This window comes from Hetaerina americana, unplaced genomic scaffold (genome assembly GCF_022747635.1).
Source record: "Hetaerina americana unplaced genomic scaffold, ioHetAmer1.1.p SCAF_2, whole genome shotgun sequence".
Classification (NCBI taxonomy): Eukaryota; Metazoa; Arthropoda; class Insecta; order Odonata; family Calopterygidae; genus Hetaerina; species Hetaerina americana.
Genome location: NW_027286763.1, coordinates 102,866,021 through 102,877,735, shown reverse-complemented (window position 1 = coordinate 102,877,735; position 11,715 = coordinate 102,866,021). Strand labels below are relative to the sequence as shown.

The window sequence follows — 11,715 nt, the reverse complement described above, 5'->3', positions numbered from 1 at the left end:
GTCCAGGCATACTTGATGGTGAAATAGGAAGGGCATTATGGGAATTAAAATCACATAAGGTTGTGAGGACAGAAAGCACCCCAGCTGAAGTCTGTTTAAAGGTTTAGGAAAACATTGAATGAAGAATTTGTATGGGCACCTTTGTAGAATTTATGGGGAAGATATTTGGTCAGAAGGTTTCATTAGATCAGTCTTAGTTCCCAACCAAAAAAGGGAAGCTAAGTGTGAACTACTGAACAATGAGTTACATTTTAAAAGCTGTTAAGCTGGAACTTCGATCATCAATAAGAGGATTAAGAGGAGGTCCAGTAATTACAATGATGAGGTCATCAATAAAAAGAGTAAAATCTGGATGTATTCATTTGTCTTATGGATTTTGAGAAGGCCTTCGATAGAGTAAATTGGACGGAATTAAATCATTTTAAAACAGAAAATAAGAATAGACTGGAGGTATGGGTGCAATTGTCTCACAGATGAATCAGGTACATGTTGCAGATGCGACTGGGATGGGCAGTACTAGGAAGTGAAGTAAGACAGAGATATCCATCAACATCCTTCACTGCATATATGGAGGAAAAGGTAAAAGAGCCCTAGGAAGTATTTACTGGATATGGGAATGATAGTTGATGAGCAATTCATATAATTTGTTAGATTGGCAGATAATCAACCTTCAGGCTGCCAAGGGATTACCGAGTGCATTAGAAAATGAATATGAGGATGGGATTAAAATTGATGTAAGAAAAACGAAGATAATGTGGTTTTCTAGAAAGAGGAAAGCTAAGTTTAATATTAAATTATGAGTTCATAAATTATGGCAGTTGAAATAGTTTTCCTATCTATTAAGTTTATTGACCAAAATGGTCGCAGTAGTAAGGACATAAGAAGAATTGTATTAGGCAAAGAAGCTTTTGAATGGAGAAGGGAATTGAAAACAGGGACCTTTTAAGTAAGGACATTCAGAAAACTTACTAAAAATCTGATGCAGAGTAAGCTATTCCATGCTGCACAAGATGTCAGTTCAATCAGAATGCACCCAAGAATTCAAATAGGCAGGGTTTCATATTTTTGTAACAACCTCATAAGTTTAAATTTGAAAGTAGTCTGAATGGACTTATTTTTCATTGATCAAGGGAAGTTGTCTTCAAATGAGGCCAATTTTTTCATCAATTAAATGGTTAACTTCTCAGTTTCAAGTCCTCCCTTCCAAGTTATGTCTAGTTACTCAAAGTTACTACGCACAGTGGCATTCGGTGAAAACAAACATAAGGTTCTTTTTTACAAGTTAAGGAACAATGAGACAAGCACAAGCACAGTGAGGTCAATAATTTCAATTTCTTAAATAAAAGCATCCCAGTTGTCCTGATGAGAGTATTCATGATTACTTTGACAGACATTATTTGAATGGATAATTCCTTCATTTATGTGCACAACAATCTCGGAAGATTACTCCATTATTTTAACCAACAAATGGCTGAATATTTAGACTGATAAAGGACTTCATTTATCCATGGAAATCTTGACAAATATTTAAATGCCCACTTTAATAAATTTTTATGATTGTATATTAAAAAAAACAAATGTAATCGCTTATTCAACTCCATGCAAGAGACTAAATTGATGTTCAATCATACCCTTTTCTTGCTATTTCAGTGCTCATCAATCAACTCCTTAGTGATCACAACCATTTCCAGTTAACAACACGGTCTTTTTCCTATCATAAACCCTTCCCAATTTGAAGCACAGCAATATAATACCCCAACGTAATGTCACAATTCTAATTTAGTTTATTTTGCCATTATCAACCTGGAGCCATTCAAAGATGCTTAACCAATACTTAACAATGGCATGGCGGCAACCTGAGATGACATGGGCACACAAAAACTGCCGAATAACAAAATATTAAGCAAGGTGTTTGTAAGAACAGATAGTCAGACAGTGCTGCTTGATAATAACCAATGATTAGTCAGTAATGGACAGGCAACATGCGAACAGAACATCAAGAAATGCCTCAAAAAATGTCAACAGAATTGCATGAACTACATTGCTCAACTTAACATTGCAGGAAAATAGTGAAATTTAAAGTAATTCAATAGCCTCTTTGAAGTTGGATTTTGCTCAAATTCCATCCTGAAGCTGGAGAAAATTTAATCAAAAATATTATTATTTTGGTATATTAGACCTGAGTCAAGACATATTATGTAAAACTCCAAGTTAACTGATAATTTTTTTTATTTTTGTGGAATTTGAAATCTTATTGCATCAACAATGAACATTGAATATTAATACATGTAATTTTCAACGCGGAAGGCATAAACACAAATAAAATAATAATTATTATTATGAACACATACAAATTTTTAATTAACTACTTACCAATCTACAAACAAAAGTTTTCAAAGAAAATACAAATACTTAGGTTCACTAAACACAACAAAAGATTTTTTATACTTGGGTTTTTTAACATTGAACTGTCCAGTAGGTATGGTTCAGGAGAACAAGTAATTTGTTAATCATAAAGCACTGATAAAATTCCATTAGCACATGACAAAAACTTGTTTGAAAAAATGTCTTAGCCTGCAAAAAAAATGACCTACAACCAAATTTAATGACATATGAAATCCATCCTTCTTCACGACAAATAGAATGGAAGAAAGGCATTGGTTTGTGGGCAGCACAAATTGAATTACTGAAAAATGTAGGAACCACAATAATTTGATTATTTACAAAATACTAAATAATGACTTCACTCTTGTCTTTTGACAAATATACCTATGCAGAAACAAAAAGAACACATACTTTTTAATTGACAAGCTATCAATCAGTCAATGAAATGAGTCAGTATCTCACAATACTGAGTTTAAGCAAATAATCCACCACTGAGAACATCAATTATTCCTCCTCCAATAATTACTATTTTTCATAAAACTTCTGAAACAAATAACTCTTCAAAAAGAGGGGAAGTTTTTTTTTAATCTCTTTTGCTTAGTGTGGCACTGTGTAGCAGTATTGTTGAGTCTACTTGGCTGTTTAAATTCTACTGGAGAATTCACAAATCCTGAAGACTGACCCTCACGAAAAGCTATTAAAAGATTTAACACATCACCCTTGGAGAGATACTTCACTACACCATGTGCAGAGTAACTGTCTAGCACAACCCTTCTTCCTGTAAGACCCTCATCAGAAACATCAGATTCTGTATACATCTTCAATCCATTACATAAGGATTCATTTGATACATCTCTTAAATAAAACGTTATTTTATCCAATATTATCTCATGATAAACATGATAATTGGAACTACTTAGTATTGACAAAACTTCATCATTAATATTTTTGAACCCTCTTTTGGTTGAAAACATTACTTCCTTGCTTAAATTCTTGGTGATCATAAACTCATAGAGTGAGAGGGATTCATTAATCTTATCCGCTTTCATTTGAGTCACTTCATGGACGCAAACTTTTATAAAGTTAGTAAATTCATTGAATGTTGCCAATGCTTTATATGGAGTTAAGTTGATGATCTTCCTGAAATTCTTGTCAAAATTCTTTAGAAGAGTTACCTTAATAAGGAGCTTAGCACATTGGGGGTTATTTACAGCATTATCTAAAGGTGAATCACGACGGTCAGGAAAACAGGGCATAGAACAGAACATGTTTCTTATATTAATATCAGCTCCATGCTCTAATAACTCTTTTATTATGCTACCTGTATATGAAAAATGTCTGTTTCTTACAGCAATATGCAATGCAGTGTCACCTTCCCAGTTTTGCTTGTTGACATCAGCCCCATGTTTTAAAAGCTCTCTAAAAAATTCTACTCTCTTGCAATTCACTACAGCATTCATTAATGGAGTGCATCCTTTAACATCTTGTCCATCGACTTGAGCCCCTTGTAACAAAAGCATTCTGGCTATATCTACATCATAAATATAATGAAGTAATGTGGGTTCAGTGATTGGTACTGTCACATATGATTTCCCCCCAACAGACCATGAATGTTTAACAAATTGGAAATCTAATTTCTCGTTTCCCAATTCAATGTGCACATTTGCCGTCATGATTTTATAAATTTCAAAACTATCTCAAATGTTACTTATCATTTGATATCAATACACAGTTTGTGCACTTATACTATTGAAGGCTTCCCAACAGATTCCTAATTATTTTTCATAAACAGAGATATTCTTTGACTTTACATTCCTGATTCTTTTTCACAATACAGGTAAAATACTGAAGCTTTTAGGTCTTTTGCAATGCCCATTAGATAAATAAAATATGAAATATTTTCCAAACATCACCATACTAACAAATACATTTCTTTGGGTTCACTCCTCGAAACAATATCTGCTAAACAAATTTTCTTCAGACTTCAATTACCCTTATTGTTGTCAAATGCTGCAGTCACTGAAATAAATTATGAAGAGCAGCAGTATTCCTGGCAGGATATGTCACTGAAATTTAAAACAAAGATTTGAGGAATAAGATTTATTAAAATTGACATGCAACACTGACAAAAGAGAAGGAAGTAAATGAGAAAATAAATATATTCACATTAAGAATAAAATTTCTGCTTTCAGCAGATTCCCTCCATTTATCGGGTGGATGTAAGTTCAATACTGTTGGCACCTACAGGGTAGGGTTATCCTTCATTAGGTTCATGAAAGATGACAACTTCTTATAATGTACTGGTGCTAAAAATAAAAATGAATCTTATATTAGTGACAAGTAAAATATTAAACAAAATAATAAATTTTAGTGCAACAATTCAAAGAGTAAAAATCATTCTCCTTGATTGGGATTTGAACTGGGATCTCTCTGACATCCTGCTGAGAGCTAAAGCAAGTTAAGCTAATTAGGTCTCCCATTACACTCCGAAACTAGAGAGTTAAAAATTACTTGCCACAGCATCTCCTGCAGTTTCTTCCATATATGGATTTAATACTTCACACGACCATGGTTTTCGATGCTGCACATCATCATTGTCACGGTATTGAAACCATGCTCCTTTGAAGTATTTAATCTTTATGTGGAACAGCAAAGTATCTTTTTTTACCCTCATCATGAAGGAATTCCACACAGTTAAAACCTGAAACTGTTAGGTTCCTACAGTTTCATTGAATACAATAATTAAAAACGCGTACCATTGGATTAACAAATCTGCATTTTTGGCCTAACTCAATACAAAAACCAACTTCAAATCAAGAGAAGTCGGAGGCAGGCCCATATCATGTCGTGTTACCTTCCTTCTTTCTTGAAAGATGTGTTGCTTGAACATTACACATTGAGTTGCAGAGATATCTAATAATGAATTTTGTGACCACTGACCATTGGCAATCAAAGAAATAAGGGTAGTTTGTAGCATATTTCACAATCGCTATTGATTTAAGATTGGTATTCTAAGTTTACAAGACAATTTAATTTCACTATGAATGCCGGGTCTAAAAATAGATGAGAAACTAGGATGTGGAAGCTGTCACCCTTATTTATAAGATGCATTGGTTAGTTTCCTATGTTATCATTTATTAGCCCTGGAAATGGAATGCTAATAAAACCGAAGTCTGTGATTGACAATTCATTTATAGGCATCGCAAGTGACTATCTCAGTTTAGAAGGATTGATTGGCACCTTCATAAATCGATCATGAAGGAAGTGAAATACTTAAGAATATTGGGAGGATCGCAAAGTAAGGTGTGACGTTGGCATTCAGGAAAAAATAGGAATGAAATTCTCTGTAATGAAAGGCTGAAAGGGGAAGGACTACTCGACTCTGTACTTTCAGATGGTGTGGGGGCTTATAACCCCGTTAACAGTTACACAAGCTGTATGGACTCCTTATCTAAAGGAATGCAGATTATGCTCAAGTATTCAAAAGGTACCAAACCATGAAGTGACAAATGGAACATAATTTCCAGTCTGACAATGGAAGGGACTTAGACGCATATTACTTCAGTTATCAACTGGAAAATATTAAGAACCTACATCATCTCTCTAATTTGTGCCTCAGAAAAATGGAATGACATGACTGGCACTCTTAAAAATTCCCTCAAACAATTTAAATGCTGAGCTAAAATTCAAATACCTTGACCATGCATTATTGCTGTATCTGTGGATTGCATTCAGTTTACGGAGTGACAAACATTTCAACGTTACTTTCCAAAATATCTCTGTTAATCTGTTTTAAATACAAAACAAAATAAGAGGATTGTCTTCAGCAAGCAGATTGACTGTGTAGAACAGGTTACATGAACAACCACTTAATTTTGCGGTGAGATTATTCACATTGAATTAAATTCTCAATTTGATTTACATTTCATAAAAGTAAAAACAAAAAAAAAAGTTTTTCACAGAACTCTAAAACTTAGATGTTTCCTGCAGAGCTTAATATACACCATATATTTACCACAGTTATTTCAATACCTTCCTTCATCATGAAATAGCTTTTATTTTCTGTGAGATGGACTGGTTTTTTTTTCGTTTCCAGTCATAATCCACAATTACCCAGAAATATTATTAGAAATATTTTGACATTTGTGAAAAAAGTAGTTTTGCACAAACAGAAAGTATCTCATTATAATTGTATGGCCTTAATTGGGAATCCTGATAGCTAGATAGATAGATTTATTCACCATGGAACAATACATATTTGTATGGAAAGTGTCTGAAAGCACACTAACCTGCATGAGGAAATGTTTTTTCACCAAATTATCAAGGTTTAATATCACTGGACCATGGAGGAGATGCAGGCTACAAAGAGGTACCAAACTTCAAAGATAAACCATAAACAAATTAAAATAACAATAACATGCCAGGGATAGACAACCTATCAGGGATGATATTTACAAATATGGTGGCAAAACAGGCATTTTTCATGATCTTTAAAGACTGGCTAACAAATCTAATATGTCCATTTGATTAATGAGAGGAGAAACCTGCATAAGAAAACTACAAGTAGTTGCACAGCATAAAAGATATTCAAAATTATAATTGAGAACAGACTGGAAACATAATTGGAGACTTGACATTGAACAGTGCTGTGATACTGATGTCTTCTCACCCTCAAGCCCTTATCTCTACCCGTTGAAGGTCACCAGCTGACCAAAATAAAATTATTGGAGTTTCTTATTATTGGCTATAGGATTTTACCTAATATAAATTTACAGCCAATAGCTGACTTTTATTCTTTATATAATTGGAGCTAAGCAGACAAATTAAGGACTTAGCATATCAACTGTGAATAAACTGTGCACAGTAAAGCAAGCAAGTATCAGAGATATTGTTGGACTTTAATTTGGATCTTCTTGACGGTTAAGAGAAGAAAACACTGCCTAGAATACTTGGGTTTGTGTATTGTGGAAGAGAATGGAGATTTTAGAGTGAAAAAATATTCAAATAATGAACCCAGTATAGCTAACCCAATAAAACTAATGAGACTGCTGATGGGCAGGGTACATCCAGAGTTTGCTGGAAGAATCTGTAGAAAAGAAGACTCATACAGCACAGATAAGGAGGGGATTAGTTGGAAAACCAGGAGGTATGTTGACAGGAGGTACCAAGAAATTAGGACATGAGCTATTCAGGGCAAGGATTTGGAGAAGAAAGGAGTAGGACATGTATCAAATTGAGGATCCAAAGTGAGAGCGCCATCAAAGAAAATGATGAGCCTAGAGACCGCTAGTAAAATTATCTTGATAAAATGACAGAGTAATCCTAGCTGTTTTATATATCATGTAATTCTGGAGAGAGGATCAATAGTCTCAACTTTTAATTTGCCTGTTAGGTTGACTGAATTTTGAACCAACTAATAGGGTTTATCATTATGTCACCCTTAAATCAAAGGTTTTCAGCTGTTTGAAATGTGAACAAATTATTGAAATAATATCCCAGCAAGAGAGAAATTTCATTTTGATGGTCTCTGTACGCTGATAAACATAAATCTGAAACTACAGAAGTGATACTGCTACCTAATAATCAGGAATAGGTTTTGCATTCTCCTCTCTCAAGTAAGTAAAAGCAATGTAACTGTTAACTGTTAAACCCACTAAAGTAAGTCTTTATTTACTTATATTTTTACAGACTATATGAGACAAGGCTATGGGATGGCTATGAGATAGGCTTACTTTATTTACTTACTGACTGAGCATAAGCTTAAGTTTCCCTTTGACTGGAGTAGCTCAGGAAAATGGCAATTGTACTTTGAAACCTATTATATTGATAATTAATATGCTTCTAACCATAACTATGGGCTTTAAAGGACATGTGCCATCTTTCTGTGATAGATTCAAGATGTTAAAAAGTTGGCAATAAAAGATCCCTTGAAGTTAAAACATGAAAACCATGAAGTAAATTGCAAAGAGTATTGGTTGTTAAAGGTGTCATGCGTGATTAAAATCTTCCTTCAAATGACATGCCAATCACCAAGAGATGACTTTGTTCGTAACTCATAACATCACAAAGCAAACCTTCCATACAATGAATTCACTTGATTTAACATTGAACACACAATCCAAATTTTCGAGACAAGAATTTTCTGAGGAAGAACGTTAATATAACTGTTCTGAAAAAACTTACAAAGCAAAACTAACAGAGAATATGATGAAGGCGCTTAAAACAACGAATACGAGAAAAAACTGGTAATTGCTTGATTCAATTCAACTTTAACATTAATAATGCATTTCCGAAAATTCCTTTGGAGAAAAGTGGCGGTCACAATTCATTGGGGATCTCGAAAAATTAACAACAATTTAAGAAAACAATTAATTCTCACGGAGACACAACAGAATTGTTCATGATTCGGCAATACATTTCCTTATACCATATTTTATTGCCCCTAGTGCCATAATATCAGGGAAAAAACAAAGGCCAAGACTTGTCCCATCAGACACTCATATGTAAACAAACGACAACCGGTCCCACGATGTTAAGAACCCTCGTCCTGGATGAATAATAACACTGAACCGCCTCCGCGAGAACTTAAGTTTGTTGTGCAAATTACAGAAAGCCCCCTTTCAACTACGGCTTATTTGATTTACTGACATTTCACTGCGCTCCACGCTCTTCACACGACAACACATATTTAATTTGTATCTTTTTAAATTGACTAAGTCCATCCAACAACATGGACCATATTTCAAGACAAAATCCGGTTAAGCATTTGAGTGATCGATTACTAAGGATGAATTTGTACAATGTTTCATTATTGTTTGACTGCATGCTGCTAAGGCCAAAAATTATTTCAATTTCGAGAACAAGATTGTATTATTATACATTGAAATTACCTCGATGTTGTTGTGAGGGAGGAATAAAGGCTTAAAATTGTCCGGGACTCAGTGTTTCAAATATTCCACACGATCTTCCGGCAGAACTTCTAGCAGGGAAGTCGTCTGTAAACATTTCCTCTGGAAGGTTCGTTCCTAAATGCCCCACTATGGAAGAACTGCGCCACTCTGCAGCATTGGCCATCGCAGAGCAGTGAGATGCAGGGTTGCCAAATGTTTTCAACCCCCTTATAACTACTAAATCGCTCTCAGACTAGTCCTGCTGGGAAGACGGGATTTTCACTCTGTAGACCCAAGAAAAGCACGCGTATGCACTTAATGAATAATCCTTGCGATCAACTCTCCCAGAAGTTCGTAATGACAGGTGAAGATATGAACTTTTCATTGATCATGATAGGACAGGTTTTGAATATGCTAATAAAAATGCGTACAGTTAATCATAAGCTATAGTCCCGAGTTTTACCTACTTCAAGATGGCATAAATCCTTGTAAGGTACTGCTAATGTATTTAGAATGGAGACATGCCTACGCCAGATATGCGACTTCAAAATTGTTTACATAATGTCCGTAACGCTAAACTAAATAATGCAAAAATTAAAATAGTTTTCATAGCAGCGTAATTGCACTACGGTATCGAGTTCGAAAGTATTTGAGCATGCGTCTGAGATTTGCTGCTAAGAAAGAAAACATTAAAATAAGGGTCGATATATTAGTGATCACGAAATTCATGATCGTCCCTACCAAAGGCGCGACAGGGTTAGTTTACATTTAGAACGTCATCGCAAAAAAGACCCGCGCCTCTGATTCATACTAGACATCTAATTATTTTTGATGATAAGGCAATTTGTCTTGGCTTCTAGAATGGCAGGTCACGATCTTCCCAAACCTAGTGGTTTTTCAATAGACGAGAGCGGGGAGTACCATGGCGCGGAAATAATTAGAGTGGGAGAGAAACATGACAGCTGGGAGAATCAAACTCCTTTCCCATCCATAACCCACGCTATTGCGCAACAACTGGCTGTGCTATTGGTGTGGGGTGAAAGATTCCAAAGAAGCAATCCTGGGGCTGCGAAGAAAAGATAGAACATGATAAACCACCCGTACGGAACTGCTTCATGTGAAGGCAAACGTGTCGATTGTGATGGAAAAAAATCCCTCATCTAAGCAACGTGTCCATGCGCCAGTGTGAAAGCTGACTTAGTATCAAATCAACTATAGCACGCTGGCGACTTACAGGACTATTCATTATAAGTTTTCGCCCCCTTTTCTTGGTAAGTTTGATAATTTTTCATTCTTAGAAACTGGGTGTTTAGATTGAAACGGGATATCTCTTTCTGAAGAAGGAGATAAGAAAGTCTGGAGGGAGAGAAATTAAAATATTGTAATACGAGAGCGTAATATAAAATCATTACCGGCCAGGACATTTATGTATTCTCGTTAGGAGGGGATGACGGTAAGGATGGGCTGGGACGGGGGGAAGTGGAGGGGGGGGACGGGGAAGTATCGGTAAGGAGGCGGTCGCGTGGGGGCTTGGGTTGGTACAATGAGGTTGCTGACGGTGGAGGGGAACATGAGATAATGTGTATTTATTTATATTTACCCTGCAAGCCACCGCCAGGGTGTGTGGCAGGGGCTGAATACACACCATAAAAATTTTTACCCGAACAAGATCCCTACCGCGGTCAGACAATCTAATTAAGATCCCTTATCGTTTGGGGAAAAATGACATATTTAATCCATCTGTTCTACACTTACTCTCTTTAATTTTATTGACATGATTTCTCCTACCGCAGTACGATGAGGGTAATATACATTATTAACATCACTGCTATAAGGGACGCCCTTCCAATTTATGCAAGAGCTTCAATCTGTAATTTAACCTTCGCTCCGTGAGTGATTTCCAGCCTAGCTGCTCCAATATTTTGGATACGCTACTAAGTTTATCATCATAACATTTTACAAATCTAATTCCTCTACACTGCACGCGATCCAATTCGGCAATTAATCCATCTTATAAATGTTGTCCGACCTCGGTACGGGTAAAAGTATTCGGTTCAAAGTAAATCTGGTATGTTTTCACCCACTGCCACACACCCTAGCGGTGGCTTGCAGGGCGCTATAATTAAAGTAAAAGTAAGATGACATCGGCGTAAATGTCAATCTCAGAAGGGGGCCGAGGAATGGTATAAAGAAATCGGTCCTATCTCTGCAACGCCTAGGACCGACGCGACGTCGGGGTCATTTCCAAAACAAGTACAACCCCGCTAATGCTATTATTCGGTGGCGACCCCTGGAAATCATCTATCATGCCCGCAGCAAGCCAGTATTTATATTTGACAGCTGTATTTTTGTGAAAATATCATATCGGTTTCTCCTCACAGAAATTGACATGGTCCTCACTTAAAATCAATCGATTGAAAAACAATAAATACACACCCAG

General features: G+C 35.7%; 1 protein-coding gene across 3 annotated transcripts; it reads right to left on the bottom strand.

Moving 5' to 3' along the window:
* Positions 1 to 2,290: 2,290 nt before the first annotated feature.
* On the bottom strand, positions 2,291 to 9,417 carry LOC139687761 (85/88 kDa calcium-independent phospholipase A2-like). 3 transcript variants are annotated; one of them, XM_071585042.1, is made up of 3 exons: positions 9,276 to 9,417; positions 4,552 to 4,691; positions 2,291 to 4,451 (listed from the first exon to the last, which is right to left on the bottom strand). In XM_071585042.1, exon 3 carries the CDS (start codon positions 4,056 to 4,058, stop codon positions 2,946 to 2,948), a length of 1,113 nt encoding a protein of 370 aa, XP_071441143.1. In that variant the 5' UTR covers positions 4,059 to 4,451; positions 4,552 to 4,691; positions 9,276 to 9,417; the 3' UTR covers positions 2,291 to 2,945. The 3 variants fall into 3 exon arrangements, with proteins under 3 accessions (XP_071441143.1, XP_071441144.1, XP_071441145.1); XM_071585043.1 differs by lacking the exon at positions 9,276 to 9,417 and adding an exon at positions 8,131 to 8,495; XM_071585044.1 differs by lacking the exon at positions 9,276 to 9,417 and adding an exon at positions 6,675 to 6,715.
* Positions 9,418 to 11,715: the final 2,298 nt, after the last annotated feature.

Coding starts and splice junctions, on each gene's coding strand:
- LOC139687761 (XM_071585042.1), bottom strand. CDS start 4,058: ATGACGGCAAATGTGCACATTGAATTGGGAAACGAGAAATTAGATTTC.